Consider the following 18,067-nt stretch of genomic DNA (forward strand, 5'->3'; position numbering starts at 1 on the left):
AGAAGATTCCACCTCAACATTAGGAAGAACTTCCTGACAGCAAGAGCTGTTCGACAGTGGAATTTGCTGCCAAGGAGTGTGGTAGAGTCTCCTTCTTTGGAGGTCTTTAAGCAGAGGCTTGACAGCCATCTGTCAGGAATGCTTTGATGGTGTTTCCTGCTTGGCAGGGGGTTGGACTGGATGGCCCTTGTGGTCTCTTCCAACTCTATGATTCTATGATTGTTATTTGGCAACCCAGATCCAAGATCTCATGCCTACTCCTGTTCTGCCAGCAGCAGATGCATCACTTTTTAGGCCCAGAATAAGGAACTTCTGGACCTTCCAGATGTTGAACTCCCAACTCCCACCCTCCCTGACCCTTGGCCACGTTGGATGAAGCTGATGGGAGATGGAGCCTGACCACATCTGGAGGGCCTATAGGTACCTCCATCCATCTCTTAAGCCCTGACTTTCCCCTGCCAGCTTCTCATTTTCTCAGCTCTGTTCATTCCCCAAATCTTCCTAAACATACTCCTCTGCAATGGGAAAAGGGGTGCTGTTTTCTCCCACTGCTTAGTTTCTGAAAAGTGGAACATCGATTGGGTGGGGTGCAGGGAGAACGACAGGAAGAGGACACTTGTGGTTATTTATTTAATGAAGTTTTACCCCATTTGATTGTAAAACAACGACAACAAGAAGTTCTTACAAATGTGGAATGGGCATTATAGGTCAGCTGAAATAGGGCCAGTTCTGCTGATTAACAGTTAGGGTTTTAAGAGCTGTAGATTGCAGCTAGGGATGGGTGCTGGGTTTGGAAAGACAGGAAACTGTTGCGCTGTGGTCCTCCCAGGTCTAGAATGAATCACACCGTGACCCTCTGTGTCTTTTGCAGATCAAATCACAGCTGCCCAAGGTCCAAAAGAAGCCTCGGATGCTAGACCACCACCTGGAGACCACCTTCTGGCAGCTGTGGACAGGCGCTGACCTGGATCCCAATAAAAGAGTGAGTCTGGACGAGCCTCTTCCACCCATCAAGAGATTTTCATTAGCATATGAAACCGAAAACCCCGTCTTGCCTCTTAAGGAGGAGGAAATATCTGCACCCTCTTCTTTGGAGTGTTGTGTTTCTGCTGCCTCAGCAGACCAGCTGGAAGACGTTCCTCAAGGTCAGTCTTCGCTAGCTGACTTAGTGTTTGGAAATGTTGCTTCCACCCAGCCTCCTGTGGAGCAGCCCCCGCCTGAACCTCTCCCACCAGAAGAGAATCTGCCTGAACCCAGCCCTCTGATCACGGCACCTTCAAAAGGGCAAGACCTGCCCAGGAGGCCTCAGTTCATCTCATTGTCTTTGCCGGGGCAGGGCCACGGTGCTCCTGTCCCTCCTCCCAACTCACCTTTGCCTTTTCAAGAGCAGGATCTCTCCGAAGGTCCTCCGGCAGAACCAGATCAGCTGAGGCCGTTTCCACCCCGTAGCTCGCTTTTGCCAGGACAAACTAGATCAGAACCTCTTCTACCAGCTCATTCTCCCGCAGGGGAGCAGGCCGTGTTCAGGTCTCCGGCCAGGTCCCTATCGGTGGGACAGGGCTTTCCTGAGGCCTCCCCACCAGCTGGACCACCAGCAGTGGAGGGGGATCACCCGGAACCCATCCCACCAGCCAGCTCAGCTCCCCAAGGACCAGATTTGCCAGAACTTGCCTCAGCTACTAGATCAACCTCAGCAGGTCCATCAAGGACTCTCCTGCCAACCACTTCTCCTGCAGAAGGGCAAGGTCAGGTGGAGCCAGCTCAGGACCTGGCAGAACCCGTCTCTCCATCAATGCCCTGCTTGGAGGAACCAGCTCCCTCTGAGCCTGTTCCACCACCTGGATCTCCTCCAGCAGAACAAGATCACCTGGAACCTGCTCCATTGCCCACTTCGCCTGCACAAGAGCAGATTCTGCCAGTGCCCGTTCCACCACCTGGATCCCCTCCAGCAGAACAAGATCACCTGGAACCTGCTCCATTGCCCACTTCGCCTGCACAAGAGCAGATTCTGCCAGTGCCCGTTCCACCACCTGGATCCCCTCCAGCAGAACAAGATCACCTGGAACCTGCTCCATTGCCCACTTCACCTGCACAAGAGCAGATTCCGCCAGAGCCTGTTCCACCACCTGGATCCCCTCCAGGGGAGCAGGACTTGGACCAGTCAAGCTCTCCTTCAGCTGAACAGAATCTTTCTTGGACTTCGCAACCAATCGGATCCCCTCCAGGAGGGCAGGATCAGCTGGAACCCGTACCACCTGCCACCTCAGCAGTCCAAGAACCTGACCAATTGGGTTCCGAGACCCAAGATGGATCAGAGGAAGAGCTTTCAGGATCTCGACCAGCCAGCTTAACCTCTGTGGAATGTGGCCTGTCTCAGTCGTCTTCCAGGGAGCTTTACATGCTCTTTGCCCGAGTCCACTCGAGCACCAAGCCTATTAGAACATGTGATAGTGAGGGCGAGATGTTGAGCGGCAGCGGGGAGTTCGTGGAGGCAGAGGAAACAGAATCCATTTTCATGACGCAGGTATGTGAGCTGGCAACGTGCCATAGTATTTAAGGTAGAGATGTTTAACATGGAAGCCATTCTAGAATCCCAACCTGTAGTTCACACTAGACAATACAGTATATCGTCCAAAAACCGGTTTAAAGTCCATATTGTGATACTGTAATTGGTTTCATAATTTTGGACCTGGCAGTATATCGCGAATCACGATGTGTTTGTGTGCGCTATGCAAAAATCACAATGCCTCTCTACAGCTCCATCCTTATTTCAGACATTGTGATATATCAGTATATTGCGATGTTTAGCTGATGATATATCACAATGTTGAAAACCAGATATGGCCCGGCCCTAGTTTACACTGCCTGGCAACTAGTATTGCAGAAAGGCCACTTTGTTGAGTGGGTGGGGGGAGTGCGGGGCTGGAGGGCAGTGGGCCATATTGGTTGGACACATTATATCCCATCTTTCCTCCAAGGAGCTCAAGGTGACATACACGGGGTTCTCTCCTCCCTCTCAGTGACTGGCCCAGGGCTGCCTGGTGAGTAGGGAGTTGAACCCAGATCCGTGAGAAGAGCTTAGTGGTTAGAGTGTCGGACTAGGACCTGGGAGACCGGGTTGAAACCCCCGACTTTAGCAGCTGAATTCGCTTGGGTGACTCTGGGCCAGCCACAGTCTCTTACAGCCTAACCGACCTCGCAGGGTTGTTGGGGGCATAGAACACCAAGAACAGAGCAACACGTGGCCAATTACCAACGAACAAAATATATATACAACATATGTAATGTCAAACAAGACTAGAATGTATAATATAATATAACTAGTTGGACAGTGTTTTCGGAATACTGCACTGTTTCGTGAGAACTGCTTCAGCGCAGAAACAGAAAATTGATGTATTTCATGAAGACATCCATTATATGGGTAGATATATGTTTGCGGAACAGTGTCCATAGACTCATGTAATCACTAGTTCATTGAATTACTTCAGTTACTTTGGAACTTTGGAATTTGACAAGTTCTCTGACTACTTTGGAACTTTGCTGTACAAAGCTTTTCAGCTTGTTTCTTATTGAATGACTTTCTGCCATTTGGTTCCATTCATATCAACAGGGACCTCCAGAGACCTATTGGAATTGTTTCTGAATATGGAAACCAGTTGGTTAAAATATAGGGACATGTTGACAGAAGAAGGAGACCAATTTAAGTTAAAAAACATATGAACGGTTGAAGAATAAGCTTGATGATTGGCTCCAATATTATCAGATCAATGAAGTATTTAAATTGGATAGGAAAATTGGCTTTCAATCTGAAAAGTCAAAGTTGGAAACAGAATTGTTAGAACCAAAACCAAAAATACTTTCCAGAATGTATAAGTTATTGCTTGAGTGGCATACGAAAGATGAACAAACAAAGAATGTTATGATATTGTGGGCAAAGGATGTGGGACATAATATTCTGATGGAAGATTGGGGGAAATTATGGAAACAGAATTTGAATTTTACTGTGTGTAATCTTTTAAGAGAAAATATAATGAAAATGTTGTATAGATGGTATTTTACACCAGTAAAACTAGCTAAGATCTATCATAATCATGGTAATAAATGTTGGAAATGTAAGAAAGAGGAAGGATCTTTTTATCATATGTGGTGGACTTGCCCACTAGTAAGGGATTTCTGGGAGAAGATTTATAATGAACTAAAGAGTGTTGAAAAACACATTTATTAAGAAACCAGAATCCTTTCTATTGGGTATAGTTGGAAAAGAGATTCCTAAGAAAAATGTTAATTTTTTAAAAATGTATGCTACAACGGCGGCAAGAGTATTACTAGCCAAGAACTGGAAGACCCAAGAATTACCAACAGTGGATGATTGGCAAATGAAAATGATGGAGTACATGGAACTGGCTGAGATGACCGGGAGAATACGCGACTTGGGAGAAGAAGCGACAGAAGAAGAGTGGAAAGATTTTAAAGTTTATTTGAAAATATTTAGTAAAATTGTATACTGAGATTAGATTTAGAAGTTTATAGAAACTGCGGGTTTGAGAATTATGTTAAGTAAATTGATGTATGAGAGATTTGAAATTGCAAGGAGTTTTAAATAATGAATTGGAAATTGCTAAAGATAAATGAGAAATGAACCGCAGATAGAGGGAACTCGAGGAAGTCCCCCCTTACAATGTTAATGAAAAAGGATTGTGATATTCTGATTTTTGTGTTTTTTATGGTTATTTTTGTATTGTTATTTTTCTTTGTATTTTTTGTGTTTAAAGTGTTGTAAAACTAATATATATATAAATGGAATTGTTTTCATGTGTATTATATTGTATTATACGTTCTAGTCTTGTTTGACATTACATATGTTGTCTATATATTTTGTTCGTTTGTAATTGGCCACGTGTTGCTGTTCTTGGTTTTCACTGCATTGTTTGCAACACATGTGGGCATAGAACAGGCATCCCCAAACTGCGGCCCTCCAGATGTGTTGGCCTACAACTCCCATGATCCCTAGCTAACAGGACCAGTGGTCAGGGATGATGGGAATTGTAGTCCAAAACATCTGGAGGGCTGAAGTTTGGGGGTGCCTGGCATAGAATGAGGAGGAAGAGAAGCACGCACACCCCCTTGCGCTTCTTGGAGGAAAGGCAGGGTATAAATGCAATGAAACGAAGAAATGGATCAGACCAAACGAGCCCATCTAGTCCAACCCAAGGCTCCAGTCTGAAACCTTACCATTCTGACACATATTGCAGCCACAGCAGGCAGAGGACATAGGGCTTATTCAGGCAGCCTTTTGTGGCATGTTTCTAGGTACAGCCCCGGGATGTAAAGCTCTGTGCCTGAGCGGTGGTGGGGTGTGGGGTTTTGTTTTTTTCTGGTCCTGGCACTTTCCCTGGGAAAACACGGAGCAAACGGCAGTTGGGTTTTCCGCGGTTGGATTGCCATCTGCCAAGGAGTCTTTTGCGGCGATTGCTGCAATGCAGGGGGTTAGACTAGATGAGCCTTGGGAGGACCTTCCAACTCCACAATTCCAGATTCTTGGTTCCTGGTGAGCACTTTCCTCCATTTCTTTCTTGGGTCTGAAGGTGGACGAGGAGCCTGGTTCCTCGCTGAAGCCCGAAAGGGCGGAATCCCCACCTAAGAGGGCAGGCAAAGGAAAGAGAAAAGCCGAGCCAGTCCCTGAAAAATACAAGGGTTACGAAGAGCTGCTCGGCGGAGACCCTGGCGTGGATTTCATTGACCCAGTGGGTGAGTTGACCTGGAACTGCTGGAAATTTCAAGTGTAGGATTTTGACCTTCTTTGTTCCAGTTGACAAAAGGATACTGGCTAGGGCCCATGGTTGAACTTTCCTCTTTCATCATTACAGGGAGCTACCATCTAACTTTTGCAAAGGTCCATCTATCTATGCATTGTCTACACTGTGTGTGTGTGTGTGTGTGTGTGTGTACTTGTATGTACTTGGGTTTTTAAAAATGCACATCTATTTCTTGAGTCGCTCTGTACTCTCTGCATTGATCTGTGTTTCGGGTGCTGACTTGCTCTGTGTAAAATGAAGCTTTGTGGTCCCCGTTCACTAGAATGGTAAATCTAAAAACAACTACAACCGTACCTCGGTTTTCGGACATCTCCATTGACGGACATTTTGGTTTTCGAACGGCATAAAGCCGGAAGTAAATGTTTCAGTTTTCGAACACCCCTCAGAAGTTGAACAGGAAACACAGCTTTCCTATTGACTTTCCCATATTGAGTTTTTGGTTTTCGAACGTTTCAGAACTCAAATGGTCTTCCGGAACGGATTACGTTTGAAAACCGAGGTACCACACTATAACTTCCCCCCTTTTTGGACAAAGTGGATTAACTTTGCAGGCCTCTTCAGATTGAATTAAGCCTCCCCAATTGCAGAGAAGAAAAGGTCCAGGGCTTTCTGTCGGGGGAGTAAAAGGGATTAATTTTCCTTTATAATCTTGTATGGGGAGAGGGAAGCAGGGGGTCATCTCTTGCTCTTTCCTACCTTAACATAGTTCAGAAATAGGTGAGTGGTGCGTCTTATTGCTTGTTGCTTATTTTAAAGAGCTTTGTGGTGTCGTGGTAGAACTGCTTTTCTAGTTTGATTCCTGAGAGACCATATTCTAAACAGGGTTTGTGTTAACATGGTTCCCATCCCCAATTTCCCCTCTGCTCCCATTTTTATTTCAACCAGGAATACAGCACAATGTCCAAGCCCTGGAGAAGGCACTCCGGTATCCCCTTGTGTACCGCGAATCAAAGGCAAGGCTGGACAGCTACCAGAAGCCTTATGTGCCTGCAGAGAAGAAGGTAAATGGTACCCAGGGAAGTAAGAGTCTTGCCTCTCGATCAGGGAGGCTGGAGCTCAAACCTCTGCTCTGGGGAGGGGTGTTTGGCAAAAGGTCACCTCTCTGCCTCAGTCCCCCCTCTGTAAAATGGGAAGATAAAAAGGGAGGGGTGTGTGTTGTCAAATGAACCACCACACCAAGAAAGCACTTTGTGAAACACTTTACAAAATATTGATGCTAAATCGTACTGGGGTCACTGTCTAGATTAGTTGCTTCCAAACTTTTGGGAGCCATTCCCCCCACCTTAGGTTCCATAAACTCATTGCCGGTCTCCATTACTGTATCCTATAAAAAGCACTGTTCAGAACAACACTAAGGAAGATGACAACAGAGGTGGATTTAGGGGGTCACGGCCAGTTTGGTCACACTAGGTGCAGAGCCTCGGGGACACTGCAACTATGTAGTAGAATGGAAGGCGAGAGGCGGCGAGAGGCACAGATTTTTGGTGTTGCAAAGGGGGGCTGCTGAAAACCGAGACCCCAAGGTCCGACACTGATGACAAATTCAAAGCAGCAGCAGTTAATTGCACATTTATTTATTCAAACCCCTATTAAAACTATTTAGTTTAGTTTAGTGAGCAAAATGGATGAACTTGATGCAGTGATACATGCTTTCTTTCAAAGCCTGATAGGCATTTACACCCCCTGCCGCCCACTTGCCTGTTTGCAACTCCCCTAATAATATTTTGTTGTTGTTTAGTCGTTTAGTCGTGTCCGACTCTTCGTGACCCCATGGACCAGAGCACGCCAGGCACTCCTGTCTTCCACTGCCTCCCGCAGTTTGGTCAAACTCATGTTCGTAGCTTCGAGAACACTGTCCAACCATCTCGTCCTCTGCCGTCCCCTTCTCCTTGTGCCCTCAATCTTTCCCAACATCAGGGTCTTTTCCAAGGATTCTTCTCTTCTCATGAGGTGGCCAAAGTCTTGGAGCCTCAGCTTCAGGATCTGTCCTTCCAGTGAGCACTCAGGGCTGATTTCCTTCAGAATGGATAGGTTTGATCTTCTTGCAGTCCATGGGTCTCTCAAGAGTCTCCTCCAGCACCATAATATTAATAATAATATTAGTAACAACAATAATACAGTGGTACCTCTACTTACGCATTTAATGCGTTCCGAACGCACATTTGTAAGTCGAAAAAAATTGTAAGTCGAATCCCATAGGAATGCATTGGGAGAAAAAATTCGTAAGTAGAAGCAACCCTATCTAAAAATTCGTAAGTAGAAAAAATCCTATCTAAACCGCATCCAAGATGGCGGACGGAGCTCTATTCATAAGTAGAAACATTCGTAAGTAGAGTTATTCGTAAGTAGAGGTACCACTGTAATTGTATTATTTGTACCCTGCCCATCCAACTGGATTGCCTCAACCACTCTGGGTGGCTTCCAACAAATTATACATCGTTTCATTTATTTCATCTGTTAAATTTGTATACCGCCCTATACCCGTAGATCTCACTGTGGTTCACAACATAAAATTACACAGGTAACGCTTTAACAACTGCTGTTGATCTCTCAGTGTATGCACAAAAGTCAAGGTCTGGAAGAGAGCACATTGTAAGCTTCCTCAGCCTCATGGGAAAAGCTGGCCCTCTCTGTGAGCAGCAGCAATTTCTTCCTCCGCGCTGTTGAAATGGACAGGCCACCTTTGTTCATCCATGGAAATCTACCCTGTCACAGCACATACAGAATTAAATTGCCATAGATTGTCTTCCTCCTGCCTATCCAACGTACTTTTCCGTGTATAAGACGAGGTTTTTCCCTGTTAAAATAATCACCAAAGGGGGGGGGGTGTCTTATACTTGGAGAGTGCGGTAGGCGGACAGGGAATTCTGTGTTTTTCAGTGTGTTTTTCAGGAGATTGTCAGCGTGGACACGGCGGGTGATTGGTGGCTGTGGCAAGGGCTGCTTTTCATTCGCTGCTGCTGCTGCTGCGGCCATTGGGCGGGCGATTTGCATTTTCTGTTGTTGCTGGCGCTTGGTGGGTTTTTCTAGTTGCGCTGCAATCCCCCAAAAGAACCTCAACAATTCTGGGCAATCTTTCTTAGAGTCCCCAGAAATAGGGGGTGTCTTATCCATGGAAAAACACGATCATTTCTGTTGGTTATTTGCATCTATTTATTTATACCTCGGCACGCGGGTGGTGCTGTGGTCTAAACCAGTGTTTCCCAACCTTGTGCCTCCAGCTGTTTTCGGACTACAATTCCCATCATTCCTGACCACTGGTCCTGCTAGCTAGGGATCATGGGAGTTGTAGGCCAAAAACATCTGGAGGCACAAGGTTGGGAAACACTGGTCTAAACCACTGAGCCTCTTGGGCTTGCCGATCGGAAGGTCGGCGGTTCGAATCTCTGCGACGGGGTGAGCTCCCGTTCCTCGGTCCCAGCTCCTGCCCACCTAGCAGTTCTAAAGCACATCAAAGTGCAAGTAGATAAATAGGGACCGCTCCAGTGGGAAGGTAAACGGCGTTTCCGTGCGCTGCTCTGGTTTGCCAGAAGCGGCTTAGTCATGCTGGCCACATGACCTGGAAAAACTGCGGACAAACACCGGCTCCCTTGACCTGTAAAGCGAGATGAGCACCGCAACCTCAGAGTCGTCTGCAACTGGACTTAGCTGTCAGGGGTCCTTTATTTATACCTCGGTAGGCGATCACCAGCAGAAGGTTGCAGCGTGGAGCATGGAGGGCTCTAGGCAGGCAGAGAAAATACCCTCCCGGATGCTCATTTGAATTCCTCCCCCCTCTCTGCCCCCCTCCCCAAGGCAGACACTGGGCATTCCATGGCCACTGAGCATGCTCAGTCCTCATCCAGCTGCTTCATTGTTTTTTAGCACTCCCCCCCCCCCCCGACTGCTGGGACCTCCCTCTTGTGCCTGCGTTTTGGCTATATAAGGATCAGCCCATACTCCTGAGCATTGCAGATAGAGGGTACGGTAAGTGAAGATGCGGGGATTGTCCATGGCCTTCTCATTTTGATCTGCTTTCTTTGCAGGCCTTGAGTGTCCGTCCGCCACCAGCTGAAAAGACCCGGTTGCAGAAGCTGGAAGAAATCCTCCTGAAGATGCGCAAACCCACAAATATCATACAGATGCCACTAGGTATTTATTTATTTCATATAATTTACGCGCCGCTTGATTGCAAAAAGAAAGAAGAAATCTCTGAGCCGATTACAAACAAGGTAAAGCAATGAAAGTTATCAGTAAGAAAAATTAGCAACACTTAGCTCTGTTGGTTAGAAGGTGGTGCTGAGAACGCCAAGGTTGCAGGTTCAATCCCCGTATGGGGTCGCTGCCCTTTCCTGCTTTGCAGGGGGTTGGACCGGATGACCCTCAGGGTCCCTTCCAACTCTACAATTCTATGAAACCTGAAGTTTAAAAAAATGGACTAAAAAGAGATTAAGCCTCACTCACACGGCAACACTAACTTGTTTCCCTTCTAACCTCCCTTGCTCCTCTCTCGCAGCTGGCAGAAGCAGAATACATTATGCAAATGTGACAGAATATAGATCTGCCTGATTGCAGTTTGGTACTGTTAATAAGAACACGAGAAGAGCCTGCTGGATTGGGCCAGTGGCCCATCTAATGCAGCATCCTGTTCTCACAGTGGCCACCCAGATGCCTGTGGGAAACCGGCAAGCAGGATCCGAGCACAAGGGCCCTCTCCCCTGCTGTGGTTTCCAGCAAGTGAATTCTGGAATTCAGAAGCATTGCTGCCTCTGGCTGTACAGTGGTACCTCGCAAGACGAATGCCTCGCGCAACGCAAAACTCGCAAGACGAAAGAGTTTTGTGTTGCGCGAGGGACTCACAAGACGGCGAGGTTTTCTATGGCCGCCGCTTTGTCTTGCGAAGCGCGGCCATAGAATGTAGCGCAGGAAGGCGGCAAAGGAAGATCAGCTGTCAGCGCGGGAAGCTGGCAGCTGATCTTCCTGTGCCAGGGGGGGACGGAGCCGAAGCGCGGCGTTGCGGTAGCTGCCCCTGCCTGTCTTCCCCTTGGCTCTGGGAAGACAGGCGGCCCCGGCACCGCACCACCGCACACAGCCGGCATGGGATGGGGCTTCGGGTGTCCTCGGCGTGGCGGTGTGGCACCCGGGAGCATCGGAGGGGGCTTCGGAGAAGGCGCAGCGCTGCTTCTTCCCCCCCCCTACCGCCTCACACACACCCGGCATCAGACGGGGCTTCGAAGCCTTGTCCCATGCCAGGGAAGACAGGCGGGGGCAGCCACCGCACCGCCGTGCACAGCCGAAGCCCTGTCCCATGCCGCCAGTCCCCTGGAGCCCATAGGAACGCATTGATTAAGTTTCAATGCATTCCTATGGGAACCCGCGACTCACAAGACGAATTTTCCGTAGGACGAATTGAGTCCTGGAATGAATTAAATTCGTCTTGCGAGGCACCACTGTACATGCAGAGCACAGCCATTGTGGCTGGTAGCCCCCGATAGCCATCACTGCCTCCTGTGGGAGGGAGTTCCATAGTTTAGCCATGCACAGCATGAAGAGGCCCTTTCTTTCATGTGTTCCTTGCAGTGTGCATCCTGCGGAGGAAGAAAGAAAACTGGCGCGAGTACCGGCAGGCCCTGGCCATGCTGAAGGAGTTCCGGCAGGAGTATAAAGCTGCAGTGGCCAGCTGCAACAAGCAGGTTGAGTCCAAACCCATCAGTAAGAAGGGTACCAGTGCAGAGGAGATGAGCCAAAGCTTGATGCTCGAGGCTCTCCCTGAGGCCGAGGTGGGTGGGCAGCCGCTTGAAGAATCCTCGGTCCCTACAGAGGAGAAAGGACTTTCTCCATCCAATACGAAGAAAACTCAATTTAAACTGGACTGCTGAAGAACCTTTTCTTTTACAAGACAGAGAGCTATTTGCTGTAGTCTCCGAAGAGTCCTTTTGTCCTGGGAGACCATAGTGGTGTAACTAGCTACCATAGGAACAGAGGTTACCTACAGTACTTCCAAAACCCTCTGCGAAGGTTTGACCCACTCAGGGTTACAGACTACGTACGAGTAGTTTAGGCTCCACTTCAGTGCAGATGTTCAGAAGCGCAGCAGAAAACTGACGGAAACAACTAGGCGCACTCCGAAAGGCTGTTTCAGGATGCAGTTCCCATCTAAATCATGTGCCTTGAACCTGGGCAGACGCCACAAAAAGCAGTGAAATAAATGTGTCAGTGGTGGGCCTCCGGTTGTATCAAATGACTACGGCCTAAGTCCCCCTTTTACAATTGTTCAGGTGGAAGAATCTGTTGGGAGAGGGAAACCTTCCATAGAAGAAGTAAAGACAGCCTTCCATAGAAGCAATGACTGGCACAGAAAGGCTTCGTCACACTTCCAGTGCCTTATTGTAAGACCCCAATTGCCCATGTAGTTTGCTAGACATTTCCACACTTCCCTTCTGCTTGCCCCAAACCAGGGGAGGAGGAAAAAGGGTATGTTGTTCCTTGCACACTTCGTTTGCTTTGCAGGTTTAAATTGCCCCTGACACCTCATGACCGCTAGCCCCGACTCTTTCCTTTCCCCTTAGGCTGTGGCTCTAGAGAAAAAAAAGTAATTAAATATTTAATCCTTAAGGTAATTGTGCAGTTAATATTCTGCTTTATGTACCCGGTAATCCTTCACAATCCACTCTCTAAGCTCTAAGAGAATTGGCATTTGCAGATGTGGTCTTTTCAGATCCGTTAGCTAAACCACCCAGGAGCAATTCATGGGCCAAACCTTGCTGTTTATTTTACCAAGGCAGAATTCCCTCTTAAGACCACCCAAGGTTAAAGGGGCAACCGCTTAAATTAGTACAGTACTGCAGGGAGGGAGAGGAAAGAGCAATGGCCACCTCCCCCCCCCCCAGCTGCAGGCTACCATGTACACACAGGACATGGTATAGTATTTTGATTATTATGTAATATTTCTTTTTCCCATTGCGAAGTTTCACTTCCAAATCCCTTTGATTTTTTATCCTCAAATATTGCCATTAATTGGTAATATTCTAACCAATTCATCCCTGTTTTAAGTCTTCATTTTTTTTTCATTTTTGGGCAATTACTCGTCTCTTCCACAAGCTCCCTGTATGTTAAGAAATTTTCTTTCATATTATTCCTATGAATTGCCGATGACTCTATGGGTGACACTTCAGAGCTTTCCTCACTATATGATTAGTAAATCCTCTATGGGCTTTTAGATACCCATGCCACCCGAAGACTTTGTCCCAGCCCTCCAAATCCAGCACCTCCGTATCTTTGAGAAGCATCCAATCTTTCAGCCAAACCATACATGCAGAATTGAAATATACTCTAAAATCCGGGACCCCAAACCCTCCCTTCTCCCTGGGTCTCCATTAACAATTTAAATCTGACTCTTGGCTTTTTACCTTGCCATATGAAAGTAGATAGATCTCTTTCCCAACCCTTAAAGCATTTTGTGCCTGTAATTATTGGAACCCCCTGGAAAAGAAAGAGCATTTTTGGGAGGATTTACATTTTTATCATAGATATTCTAGCCCATAGAGACAAATTTAACTTACCCCATTTATCTAAATCTCTTTTTATCTCCTTCCATTTTTTTAGTATAGTTATCTTTAAACTGATTGGTATTTTTATTAGTAATCCAAATTCCTAAATTACTTTATTCGTAATTTTAATCCTGTTGCCCATTCTAGCTCTTCCTGTTCCTTTTTCTCCATATTTTTTGTTATTAGTTTGGATTTCTCTTTGTGTAGCTTAAATCCCGAGACTTCTCCATACTCCAGCATTTTATTTAAAGCTTCCTGTATTCCTTCTTCTGGTTTTTCTGTAGTTATGATCACAACGTCTGCAAAAGCTTTAACTTTGTATCTTGTATTACCTATGCTAACACCTCTTATCTTTGGATCCTTTCTAATTGCTACTAAAAGTGTTTCCAGCGTTGCTATAAACAAAAGTGGAGACAAGGGGCACCCTTGCCTGGTGCCTCTTTCAATTTTAATATCTTCCATTATTTCATTGTTTACTATTAATTTGGCCTTTTGGTTTTCATAAATTGTTTCTATCCCATTTATAAAGGTTTTTTCCCCTAATTTCAAGCTTTCCAAAGTGTGGACCAGAAAATTCCAGGCCACACTGTCGAATGCCTTCTCCGCGTCTACCAGAAGTAATGCTATTTTTTTTACTTGCTTTCATTTCAATATATTCCAAAATATCAATCACTATCCTCTTTTTGTTTTTTTATGTCTCCCTGGTAAGAAGCCATTTTGATCCTTACCTATTATTCTATTCAAAAAAATGTCAACCTATTTACCAGTACTCCTGTAAAAAATTTATAGTCCATATTCAGCAATGAAATTGGTGTATAATTCTTAATTATTTTCTTAATTATAATTCTTAATTATAATTCTTAATTATTTTCTGGTCCATCCCTTGCTTAGGTAATAGAGTTATCAACACTTCAATGCCATGAGTCAGGTGTTTTCCCTTTTTCCATTATCTCATTCATGATCCTTTTCAATTTTGGTGCAATTATTTCTTCTATTTTTTTGTAATAAATTAGATATCCCATCAGCAGAATTCCCTCTTAAGACTACCCAAGGTTAAAAGGGCAACCACTTAAATTAGTACAGTACTGCAGGGAAGGAGAGGCAAGAGGAATGGCCACCCCACCCCCCAGCTGTACACACAGGACCCCCACAGTCCCATTCTTCCTCATAGTCCAGACTTCTGAGTCTCATGCCTTTCCCTAATGATGAGCTCAGGCAGAATGGCTTGGCTTCCTCTCACCGAGTCAGCATAATGTTTTCTCCAAATTCAAGCACTTCACTCTTACCCATGCATCGGAATCTATTTTTTGTTGCACAAAACTCATTGAAACCCAAGCCAGTCTGGGGCTGTATTCTACCTTGTTGGTACAGTGGGACTACTAGGCAGACGTAGGGAATGAACTTTTGCATACGTAGGCTACTGAATGTGCATCTGAGCAGCCCTTGGAAAATTCTAAGAAACTTGTAAGTAGATGGAAGAAATAAAAACATCTCTAAAGAAGAGTTAAAATCATCACTGCTGGATCAGTCTGAAAGATTGGCTACACCCCCCTTCCAATTTATCTGATCACTACAGTTAAGTATTGCTACAGTTAAGTGGTAACGTAGGTAAAGCTACACTAAAAGGGGTTGTGGTTGAATAACTACAAAAATGATCCACGCTCCACAGTTATTTCCTGGTCAACTCAACTATCTTATTTTAGTTGGAGGGGCTTGTCGAAGGAGATTTAGGAAAGCTTGCAATTTCATTGTGTTAGAATCAGTAGCTGGGTTGGGTTAAAGGATGTCCACTTTTTTTTTAACTGTTGCAAATCCTCTTCCCCCACCCCCAAAAAATCCATTTCCAAGAACTTAGGCGAGGGAGACTTGTGTGCCTTTACCCATAAAGACACACACACATTAGTTTCTCAGTAAACAGATTTGTTTTATCAAAAAATCTGATGAAGCCACAGTGATTCAGTTGCGATCTCAAAAATGATGCTTTGTTTTGTACTGCACTGGTTTTCAAGTACCAAGCGGAGGATACACACCAAAGCACAAAATGATTTAAAGCATACCGGGGGCGGCGGGGTGTGTGTGTTGGGAGAAGGGATGTAAAGAAATGCAGCAACATCAATTTTACTGGGAACAGTCTGACAGTAGACACCAGTAGAACCTAGCTTACACAAAATCCCACCAATGGTAACAAAAAAAAAGGTGTTTTCTTTGTTTGCATAGTGGACAGCTAATTCTATACCTGCTTGCAGTGTTTTAAATGGTTGGAAAAGGAACAATGTTTTCCATCAGATTCCTGTAACACAACATTTAGGAAGATGGCGGCACCAGCTGTAGAGTTCAGCAGTGCAGTTTTGACCTTACTGTGGAGACTCAGCAGAGTCTCTCACAGACCAGCGTCGAAATTGATCGACTTTCACATCCAGTCAGTTCTTGGGCAAGGAATGTTACTTTAAGCGACTGCATCTGGTCCTCTCCAAGAGCTGAAACTGGTTTTGGGCGGCACCTTCCTGAAGGCAAGGCCTCCTTAATCCACCGGAAAAGATGAAAATCAAGATGCCAGCGTGATTCTTTTTAAAAGCCCAACAAGAAGCGTTGCAGGTACTCGTTGAAGCAATGTCCAGGTTTGGGTTTTGTCCTTTTTTTGGGGGGGGGGGAATCAATGCATTATAGAAAGTCTTTAAGGCTTGTACTTTCCTCTTCCTTTGCCTTCATTGAGAGAACTTCAACAAAGTGCTTGGATTTGACCTGTACTCCATGACATGCCCCACAATACATTTGAAGAGAAAGAATACTGACAGTTATATAATAAAATGCAATACAATCATCGTACAAAATCCAATCTTTTGGCACTTTTCCCATCTTCGCTATTTCCACCATAATCAACTGAAGAACTTGCATCGCTCCCTTCTCCAAACAGGGATACCCAGGAGCGCCAGAGTGGATTTTCAGGGTCAGATTGTGTCTTTGGCAGCTGCATTCATTCACTCACTGTGTCAAGATCTCCCACCCACCCACCCCCTGGGGGCCACGAGGAAGTGCCATAAAGCAGTGCAGCCCACTTGACCAGCCAACTGAGCTATAAACAGAACCCCATTTTTAAACCTCACCAGGAACCAGAAGTCTGACAAAGGCAAGAGCCGGTAAGCAGCACGTTCACACCCACTGACATTTATGGCAAGACTCTCTTTGACCTCCGTGGGTACGTAACAGGCCCAACGGTAGTGCTCTCCTTGATAAGTAGGCAAGCCTGGGTCGGTTTCTGACCAAATGAGGGCAGATCTCTCAAAGGCAAGGAACACACAAAAACATCGGGCACGCTTTTAGGCTATGAGGTGGGCAACCAACCTTGCAAGATTAAGGCCCCCCACATCTATCTAGACTAAAGGGCCCCGTTAATACATTCAGTGGCCTATAGGCTCATATGTCCAAAGAGATTCATGTTTGGCATCAGGTCAGCCAGAACCTTGGGCAAAAGCACTCTAGTAGTAGTTTGCAACTGCTCTACCCAAGGGCCAGTATAAAGGATGTGAGGGCCACACAGCTACCTCTTGTCAGATTACATTCCTGCAGTGTGCATCACATCCCCCACTAGCTAATGATGCATGGTGGGGAGGGTCACAGCCATGACTTCATCTAATGCTCTCTTCACACACACACACACACACACACACACACACACACACACACACCAAGAGCCTTATTTGACCTCCTACTCCTGAACCTTGTTCACGTCCCACATCCCGAAACAATCGTGTTTGCGTTCCATACACACCCCTCTTCTGGAATGCCTGCATTTGAAACACCAAGCTGAGGGAGCTCGCTCATTGAATAGATCCGCTTTCCGAATGTGCTTCGGTTTGGAGCTTTACGCAGCAAAATTGCAGGGGATAATATTGCTCCTTGTGCCGTGCCTACTTCCAGACATTGCCCTGGATTACAAGAGCATATAGCAGATCTCTGTTGCTAGAGCTCTTTTGCAACTGGTGTGTTTTCTTCAAAAAGGAGGAAAGTCCCAGAAAGCTACTGGGCGCCCCTTAGGCCATAGGGCTACTTAAATAGTCCACTGCAAGGAAGTTAAGAGCCAAACTGAGACATCGCTTTGGCTATGTGCAGGCGTGCCATGCAGGTAAATTACACCCCTCAGGGTGCTCAGATTGGCTTCTCTTTCCTTCCAAGTGCATACTCAGTCAAAAATCTGGGTTTGCTCCTATATAATTTGTGGAGTTCTCCTTGGTGCCTCTTATCATGAAATCTTGATGTCCCCACAAAGAAAAGTGCAGCCATAGGCAGTCACTTGTCTGAGACCACATGGACGGCACTAGACCTTTTCACAGCATATCCTGGAAAGAGACGGTTGGTGTGAAGATACCACATGGGTAAAGCTTTGCTTCCCTGCCTCGGTGGACCTTTCCACAGACTGTCAAGACCTAGACCATATCACACATCTTACTTTGCCATTGCTTCTGCCATCCCTGTTTGCCAACAGGTATACCTGTAGGATGCCCCATGTTTCTGGCACTCACTTAAATCACTTGTACACCCCGAGGGTGTACTGATTAAAAGTCTAGCATCCATGGGGGAAAAGGCCTTCACTCTCACCCAATCATTTTACCAGTAATGAGACATGGCAGAGTGATCTTCTCTGTTGCTCCATGCCAGCCTTAAGCCTGTGGGGTGGAGGGAACGTCACTGGGCCCTTGCAACATGCACCAGGGCAACACGGAA

At 46.1% G+C, this 18,067-nt stretch overlaps 1 protein-coding gene across 1 annotated transcript in view; it reads left to right on the plus strand.

The window, feature by feature from the left end:
• The window catches only part of XRRA1 (X-ray radiation resistance associated 1), a 42,235-nt gene extending 29,825 nt beyond the window's left edge, over window positions 1-12,410 (plus strand). Inside the window, exons 15-19 of the mRNA XM_035114746.3 lie at window positions 872-2,524; window positions 5,586-5,748; window positions 6,702-6,817; window positions 9,842-9,947; window positions 11,376-12,410. Of these exons, the coding sequence (XP_034970637.2) occupies window positions 872-2,524; window positions 5,586-5,748; window positions 6,702-6,817; window positions 9,842-9,947; window positions 11,376-11,674 (2,337 nt within the window). The 3' untranslated portion in view covers window positions 11,675-12,410. The remainder of the gene's footprint in view (window positions 1-871; window positions 2,525-5,585; window positions 5,749-6,701; window positions 6,818-9,841; window positions 9,948-11,375) is intronic.
• The last annotated feature ends 5,657 nt before the right edge of the window (window positions 12,411-18,067 follow it).

Source organism: Zootoca vivipara, chromosome 4 (genome assembly GCF_965207765.1).
Source record: "Zootoca vivipara chromosome 4, rZooViv2.hap1.1, whole genome shotgun sequence".
Taxonomy (NCBI): Eukaryota; Metazoa; Chordata; class Lepidosauria; order Squamata; family Lacertidae; genus Zootoca; species Zootoca vivipara.